Source organism: Lepus europaeus, chromosome 19 (genome assembly GCF_033115175.1).
Source record: "Lepus europaeus isolate LE1 chromosome 19, mLepTim1.pri, whole genome shotgun sequence".
Taxonomy (NCBI): domain Eukaryota; kingdom Metazoa; phylum Chordata; class Mammalia; order Lagomorpha; family Leporidae; genus Lepus; species Lepus europaeus.
The window spans coordinates 54,318,898-54,327,158 of record NC_084845.1 but is presented as its reverse complement, the minus strand read 5'-3'; the positions used below and the strand labels follow the sequence as shown (position 1 = coordinate 54,327,158).

The 8,261-nt window shown below is 59.4% G+C and overlaps 2 protein-coding genes across 3 annotated transcripts; both read left to right on the top strand.

The window, feature by feature from the left end:
• The first annotated feature begins 50 nt into the window (after positions 1-50).
• LCAT (lecithin-cholesterol acyltransferase) lies at positions 51-3,547 on the top strand. Its single transcript, XM_062176278.1, has 6 exons — positions 51-294; positions 978-1,134; positions 1,211-1,326; positions 1,406-1,501; positions 1,584-1,808; positions 2,952-3,547. Exons 1-6 carry the CDS (start codon positions 138-140, stop codon positions 3,524-3,526), a joined length of 1,326 nt encoding a protein of 441 aa, XP_062032262.1. The 5' UTR covers positions 51-137; the 3' UTR covers positions 3,527-3,547.
• An 11-nt stretch (positions 3,548-3,558) lies between these two features.
• PSMB10 (proteasome 20S subunit beta 10) lies at positions 3,559-7,072 on the top strand. Of its 2 annotated transcripts, XM_062176279.1 has the most exons (10): positions 3,561-4,204; positions 4,397-4,485; positions 4,674-4,852; positions 5,039-5,126; positions 5,216-5,313; positions 5,435-5,575; positions 5,777-5,892; positions 6,003-6,061; positions 6,614-6,765; positions 6,888-7,072. In XM_062176279.1, the coding sequence occupies exons 1-10, from the start codon at positions 4,162-4,164 to the stop codon at positions 6,997-6,999; spliced, it is 1,077 nt and encodes a 358-aa protein (XP_062032263.1). In that variant the 5' UTR covers positions 3,561-4,161; the 3' UTR covers positions 7,000-7,072. The 2 variants fall into 2 exon arrangements, with proteins under 2 accessions (XP_062032264.1, XP_062032263.1); XM_062176280.1 differs by lacking the exon at positions 6,614-6,765 and having other exon boundaries at positions 3,559-4,204.
• Positions 7,073-8,261: the final 1,189 nt, after the last annotated feature.

The window sequence follows — 8,261 nt, the reverse complement described above, 5'->3', positions numbered from 1 at the left end:
TCACCCCATCCCGGCAATCTCTGGCCACCCCCATTGGCCAGGCTGTCCCTCCCACTGGCCCTTGGGCTCCTCCCATCCCCACACCGGATAAGGCCAGCCCAGGACTGCCTCATCTGGCAGTAGGCACCGGGGCTGGAATGGGGCCGCCTGGCTCCCCATGGCAGTGGGTGCTGCTGCTGCTGCTGGGGCTGCTGCTCCCTCCTGCTGCCCCCTTCTGGCTCCTCAATGTGCTCTTCCCCCCGCACACCACGCCCAAGGCTGAGCTCAGTAACCACACAAGGCCCGTCATTCTCGGTAAGCCCCCGCAGGCCCCCTGACGCACTAGGCCAGACCTTGAGGAGTTTGGGCCCCAGCCGCTACTAACAAATCCAGCCAAGGCCCTCCTGCCCCTGCGTTAGCCCTGATACCTGCCTCAGTATGGGGAGGGGCCAAGGCTTGTCCTGCAGAGAAGTCAGCCCTTCCCCCACCACACTGGCCTGTGTCTGAGTTGCCTACTCGGGGGGTGCAGTGGGGGATGGGGCCTGCCAGGACATTGCAAACCTCGGTCAGCTACAGCCCCACTGGACACAGGGCCAAGCCCTACCATTTCCTCGGCTCACACCCCACCAAGGACAAGATGCCCAGCCCAAAGCAGGAGAGGCCTGTCAAGGCCTGCCCCTTGCTCCTAGGCCTAGCCCCCACTCCCCAGTGCCTATTTGCTTTCACTTTGGACTTTGAATATAGTAGAGAACCAGGTAGGATGTTTGCTTTACATGGGCAGGGGTCAGTGGCCTTGGCCCTGCACCCTCCCTGCCCAACAGGAGTCTGGGTCTTGGGCTACTGGGGAGACCATGCAGGGTGTGTGATCGGGAGGGGGTATCCTTAGTACCTGGGGGTTGAGGGTGTGGGAGAGGGAAGCGTGGATCTGGTCACTGCATGTCTGGGGATGCGGCCCTGGGGGAATCCAAGCAGTCCAGAGTGAGGGCCGCTGCCCACAGTGCCTGGCTGCCTGGGGAACCAGCTAGAAGCTAAGCTGGATAAACCAAGTGTGGTGAACTGGATGTGCTACCGCAAGACAGAGGACTTCTTCACCATCTGGCTGGATCTCAATATGTTTCTACCTCTTGGGGTGGACTGCTGGATCGATAACACCAGGTACACGCATGTGCTCTGCCCCAGCCCCCAACGCTGCCCCTTGGCTGCTGAATGCTTAGCGTCCCACTGCCCACAGGGTTGTCTACAACCGCAGCTCTGGGCGCGTGTCCAATGCTCCCGGTGTACAGATCCGCGTCCCTGGCTTTGGCAAGACCTACTCTGTTGAGTACCTAGACAAGAACAAGCTGGCAGGTGTGTGTACTGGGGGAGGCGGTAGGGGTGCCAGACGGTGTCCTGGCCAGAACCTCCTACACCGCTGCCTCCCCTGCAGGTTACATGCACACGCTGGTGCAGAACCTGGTCAACAACGGGTATGTGCGAGATGAGACCGTGCGAGCTGCCCCCTATGACTGGCGGCTGGAGCCCAGTGAGTGTGTGCAGGTGACGGTTTGGGGTGGGGGCAGGTGGCCCCTGACCTCAGGGCCTTGACTGCAGCTACCCACCTGCAGGCCAGCAGGAGGAGTACTACGGGAAGCTCGCTGGGCTGGTGGAGGAGATGCACGCTGCTTACGGGAAGCCCGTCTTCCTCATTGGGCACAGCCTTGGCTGCCTCCACGTACTCTATTTTTTGCTGCGCCAGCCCCAGTCCTGGAAGGACCGCTTTATTGATGGTTTCATCTCTCTTGGGGCTCCTTGGGGCGGCTCCATCAAGCCCATGCTGGTCTTGGCCTCAGGTGAGAGGGTTTCTGATCGCCTGTGTCCTGTGGGGGGGGTAGGGTGGAATGAAGTTGACCATGGGACTACCCTCACTGCAGCTTCTGTCCACATGGCCTTTGGGGTATTGCCTACCACACCTGGGGTGTGCCTGCTGCCACTGGCCTCCCCAGAGTCTACGTCAGGATGACAAAGGGGAAATAAAGCTGGGAAGTGAACCCCAGTGACGTGATTCACATCACAAACAACTGAGGTTTGTTCCTTACGGCAGCCCCTACCCCGTCCCAGCCACCCAGCATCCACTGCCTTGTGTGCTCCCAGGAGCCCCTGTGCTGAGGAATCTGTCAAGGACAGCACCAGACCTTAGGAGCCCCTCCTGCCCTTCCCTGAGGAGTGGCCCCTGGGACCACTCCTGAGACCCAGCGCATACTGAGTATAGCCAGACTTGGCCTTCTCCCTGGGAGTTTACAATCTGGTGAGGGAGACTCCACCACTAGATGTCAAACAGTCTCATTTCTTCTTCCCAGAACACAACTCTGTTCTGGGAGCAGCCGGTGCCCACCCTCCCACCCCCATCCTCAGGAAGCCCCTCCTTGCCTGATGCTTGACTTTTTTTTTTTTTTTTTTTTTTTTTTCCTTTTTGACAGGCAGAGTGGATAGTGAGAGAGAGAGACAGAGAGAAAGGTCTTCCTTTTTGCCGTTGGTTCACCCTCCAATGGCCACTGCGGCCGGCGCATCTCGCTGATCCGAAGCCAGGAGCCAGGCGCTTCTCCCGGTCTTACATGCGGGTGCAGGGCCCAAGGACTTGGGCCATCCTCCACTGCCTTCCCGGGCCATAGCAGAGAGCTGGCCAGGAAGAGGGGCAACCGGGATAAAATCCGGCTCCCCAACCGGGACTAGAACCCGGTGTGCCGGCGCCACAAGGCGGAGGATTAGCCTGTTAAGGCACGGCGCTGGCCCTGATGCTTGACTCTTCAGCTGTCCTACTGAGGTGTCATCAGGGCTTCTCATTTAATAATTACACATTTAGCACCACTGAATACCAGTTTAGACACAGCCTGTTCTAGTTTGTGGCTTGGAGTCCACATCTGGACTCCTGGATTAAGCAGGGAAAGGCGGCCCCTCCAGCCTGACTCGCTGTCCCACCTTGTCCATGTCCACAGGTGACAACCAGGGCATCCCACTCATGTCCAGCATCAAGCTGAGAGAGGAGCAGCGCATAACAACGACTTCCCCCTGGATGTTTCCCTCCCAGGGGGTGTGGCCTGAGGATCACGTGTTCATCTCCACACCCAGCTTCAACTACACTGGCCGTGACTTCAAGCGCTTCTTTGCGGACTTGCATTTTGAGGAAGGCTGGTACATGTGGCTCCAGTCACGTAACCTACTGGCAGGACTCCCCGCCCCGGGCGTGGAAGTGTACTGTCTGTATGGCATAGGCCTGCCCACACCCCACACCTACATCTATGACCACGGCTTCCCCTACACGGACCCTGTGGGTGTGCTCCATGAGGATGGTGATGACACAGTGGCCACACGCAGCACTGAGCTCTGTGGCCTCTGGCGAGACCGCCAGCCACAGCCTGTGCACCTGCTGCCCCTGCACGAGACACAGCACCTCAACATGGTCTTCAGCAACCAGACGCTGGAGCACATCAATGCCATCCTGCTGGGTGCCTACCGCAGTGGCACTCCTGCCTCCCCGACTGCCAGCCCAGGGACCCCACCCCCTGAATAAAGAACTTTCGTGCTACTGTAAGCCCTGCCAAGTGTGTTACGGGTCAAGGGACAGGCAAAGAGTCCTCACTCAGAATTCACTCGTCACTGGCAGCAGGTCCAGTGCTCTGAGGAGTAGGAGGCAAGAGGGGCTCCAAGGCCTAGGACTGAACTGGATGCCCTGAGATACACAGCTTCCTGCTCTCCTGGCTGAGCTATTTAGGCTGCCTGCCCTGTGCCTGTCTCTGCTGGGCGTGGGATCTGAAGCCACCTGTGCCCACACCTGTGGGAAGGGGGTTAGGAAGGGGACGATCTGAGCCGTCCCAACCAGCTCCCGAGACCCCAAGTGAGACAGAGCATTTTGAGGGCTGGCAGGTGAGAGCCGTAAATCAGATTTCACCAATGAAGGCCTAATTATTAGCTAGGCTAAGTGCTTTGGGAGAAAAGTTTCGGGAGCAGTAAGAGGCAGAGCCTTGCAGACCAGGGAAGACTTCTCAGGGGAGGTGCTTCCTACACCGAGGTCAGAGCACTGAAGGTACTATGGGCCATTACGAAGACTTGGGCTTGAGTCCAGGGTAGTTTTAACAAGGGAAGGAGTATGACCAGAATTCCAATTTTTCTCCCCCTCTGCTGAGCACAACATCCAGGTGACCGCGGATGCCGGCTGAGATGAACAGCAGCAGGGAAAAGATGTGCGCAGGTAAGAGGGCACTTGTGAGGTGAACGAGGTGGTGTGGCTTTAGGTGGGAGCCAGCGTGCCTCCAGGCCACCAGATGGTTACCCACAGAGCATCACCGTGGCCTCAGCGTGAGTTACTGGGGAGGAGGCAAAGGTGGCCACAGGGGCAGGTGACAGAAGACAAACAGCCATGTCCGATGCTCATGGCACACAGGGGCTGCGGCAGGAACACTGCAGAGAACCGATCAACATTCTGACAGTTCTAAAGGGGCAGTGGGACTCGATGTGAGACCGAGAGTTGGGGTAAGACAGCTGGTCTCAGCATGGAACGGGGAGGCGCGGAGTAACAGCCAGAGGAGGGCGTGTCCCTGCCTGAACAGAGGTCCCAGAAAGCAGCATGGAGGGCCGTCACCCCCTCCCCAGGTTGCCTGGGACCAGAGGGGAAGGTGAAAGCGAAAGATGCAAAAGGCGGTGGCCATCCCCCTCTGCAGCAGGGCACAGGCGAAAGTGAAAGCAGCCGAGTTCCTGAGTCCGGAGTCCACGGAGGTCTTTCTGCGTCCCCTACTCCTCTGACCGACTCCTCTCCGTCTAGTCCCCAATCCGTCTGCCCAGAGATGCTGAAGCCAGCCCTGGAGCTGCGAGGGGGCTTCTCTTTCGAGAACTGCCAGAGGTGAAGGGGGAAGGGTTAGTCCCGAGCTGCCCGTGTTCGCCTTTTTTCCTGGTTGGGGGAGTGGGGAAGCATGGGAGGGTGGGTGCCTTGGGTTTCAGGAGATGAAGGGAGACGTGGGTGGGGTGGGGGCTGTGCCAGGGGCCCTAGAAGCGGAGACGAATGTGGGGCACCCCCTTCTGTTTCCAGAAACACATCGTTGGAAGGGCTCCTCCCGGAGTTCCGAATCCCTCATGCACGAAAAACCGGGACCACCATCGCGGGCCTTGTGTTCCGCGTGAGCAGGGAGGCCGGCCTGGGGGCGAGAGGGGCCGGGGGGTGGGGTAGCGGGTGGACACTGAGGCAGCGGCCCCGCCCCCTCCGCAGGACGGGGTCATCCTGGGCGCCGATACGCGGGCCACCAACGATTCGGTGGTGGCGGACAAGAGCTGCCAGAAGATCCACTTCATCGCCCCCAACATCTAGTGAGAATCCTCCAACTCCTACCCGCACGCAAGAGAGGACCACCCCTGGCTCCCACCCCCACCCCCGCACATCTCAGCCCTGCCCACACTGACACCCCGCCCCGCCCCGCTTTCCCCTCAGCTGCTGTGGGGCTGGAGTCGCCGCGGACACCGAGATGACCACGCGGATGGCTGCGTCCAACATGGAGCTGCACTCGCTGGCCACAGGCCGCGAGCCACGCGTGGCCACGGTCACCCGCGTCCTGCGCCAGACCCTCTTCCGGTGCGGGGGTGGGGCTCAGAGCACTCGGCCCGAGGCAGCGCCGGGCGGAGACAGCGGAAAGGGAGGGGCTGCGACCGGCAGGGAGACCGGAAAAGGCCGGGCCAAGAGAAGTCGGGAACAGGAAGGGGCGGGGCTAGAGTGCAGGGCCGGCGCTGTAGGGGATGGGCTCGCTTGCGGATGACCACGCCCACCCGCGCACAGGTACCGGGGCCACGTGGGCGCATCGCTGATCGTGGGCGGAGTAGACCTGCATGGACCGCAGCTCTACGGGGTGCACCCTCACGGCTCCTTCAGCCGGCTGCCCTTCACCGCTCTGGGTGAGCGCTCCTCGCCCCTTCCCCACGAGTCTCACCCCTGCGGCCCTGGTCTCACGTTTGTCTCGGAGACCAGGTGGCCGCAGCACCTCAGGTGCCCCTCTCGCCCGTAGGCTCCGGCCAGGACGCGGCCCTGGCGGTGCTTGAAGACCGGTTCCAGCCGAATATGACGGTGAGCGACTGTCCCCTGCACGACGTGGTTACTGGTGGGAAGTGCACGTAGAAGGCGGGGCAGTGCAAAGCGACGCTGGGAGGTCGAGGAAAGAGACCGAACGTAGTGCGGATGAAGCGCAGTCCGGTCAGAGCTCGGCGGGAGAGACGCACGGGATCCTTAAGAGCAGAAGGAAAAGAGAAAGGCCCCCAGAGGCCTATGTGGGTTCTGGAGGTTGGATTGGATTTTGCTAGGGGCAGGATGGCACATGAGTGACTGTTGTCACTTCAGTACTGGCTAAGGCCCACAAAGAAAATCGCAGTGAATCACGGAGTGGGGCCCTGGAGCAGACTGGGTGGGCGGCCAGGTGGCTGGAAGAGGGGCCACCAGTGTAGGGGACTGAGAAGTTTGTGCAGAGAAAGGCAGGCAGTGGAGCAAGGGAACCTTGACAGAGACCGGGAAGGGGAATTCAGGGTGGACTGGGAGAGGGGTTCAGTATGTACCAACGGTAAATAGTCTGGGCTTCAAGGTCAACACAAGCCATTAGGCTTCACACATAACACATCACCACAGCTGGAGGCCGCTCAGAGCCTGCTGGTGGAAGCCATCACCGCAGGGATCCTGGGTGATCTGGGCTCCGGGGGCAGTGTGGATGCATGTGTGATCACAAGGACCGGGGCCAAGCTGCTGCGGACGCTGAGCTCACCCACAGAGCCCTCGGAGAGGTGGGCGCGTGGGAGATGGACTGCAGGGGAGGATGGGCGGTAGCAAGGGAGATGGGCAGCTGCAAGAGGAGGCCGGGCTACTTGATGGGCCCATGTGGAGAGGCTGTTCCCCCTCCCTCCAGAGTCAGCCGCTACCCCTTTGCACCTGGAACCACAGCTGTCCTGACCCAGACAGTGAAACCACTGGACCTGGAGCTACTGGAGGAAACCGTGCAGTCCATGGAGGTGGAGTGAAGCGGGCTGAGGTTTAGCACTTAGGACGTTTAGTGCTCTGGACGAGGGTGAATAAACCCAGAATATGAAACCACCCACGGATGTCTGTGTTGTTCTTGGGTGAAGTGGAGCAGGTAGACAGCAGGGCTCTAGTGGCTAAGGTGTCTCTGTAAGGGCTACTGCTTCCTACAGATCCTACGCCTGGCCCAAGAGGTGCCCCTCCAGACCCCAGCCCTGGCCGCATTACAGGCTCAAGGTGGAAAGCTCCCCTACTGTCTCCCTCAGAACCTTCTGACTCCACACCATCACTCCTCTGCCTTGCTCTTGTCCTCTAGTTTGTTGGAGCTGTAGTAAGAGCCCAAAGACCCCAGGTACTACCCCTATCTAGGGCCTTTCCTTGGCTCATTAGTGGCCCAAGTCAAAGCCCACTCCTCCCAGGCAGGCCCATCGTGGGCCCCCTCAATGCCTAATGTGCGGAGAGCGGAACTGCTTTCTGACTCCAAGGGCAGGATTTCACAAAGTGCTCCTTGCCCCTGCAACACCTTGCCTGTGACACCCTCAGATGACCAGGCACACCTGAGCTACTTACACAAAGCTGCGATTGTGTGCACCTGCTAGGCTATGAGCACGGAGATTTGAAGCCAAGTTTTCTGAGCTCCTAGGGGTACCAGAACTCATGTCAGGAGAGATGACATTTATCCCATAAACCTCTGCTGAGCAACCACTCAGTGCCAGACCCAGTGCTGGGTATTGGCTGAGCTCTGCAACCGAAAAGCTCCAGTACTGCATTGACTATCCATATACCTGCCAGGGACTTACAGGTCACTTTAAAAAAAAAAAAAGTATTTATTTGAAAGTGAGTTAGAGAGATAAGAGGCAGAGAGAGAGTCTTCCATCCACTGGTTCACTCCCCAATTGGCCACAATGGCCAGAGCTGTGCCAATCTGGAGCCAGGAGCCAGAAGCCACCTCTGGGTTTCCCACTTGGATGCAGGGGCCCAAGGATCTGGGTCATCCTCTACTGCTATCCCAGGCCACAGCAGAGAGCTGGATCGGAAGCAGAGCAGCAGGGACTCAATCTGGGACCCACCTGGGATGCTGGCACTGCAAGTGGTGGCTTACCTGCTATGCCATAGCGCCGGCCCACAGTTCACATTTTGTTACCCATGCATTTGCTTTATTGTCTATCCATCCTTCCACCTATTTACTCATCTCATTTTTTGGACAGAGACTGCCAGCCAACCACCCACTGCAACTTTTGTACAGAGGCGTCTTCTCTCCTTT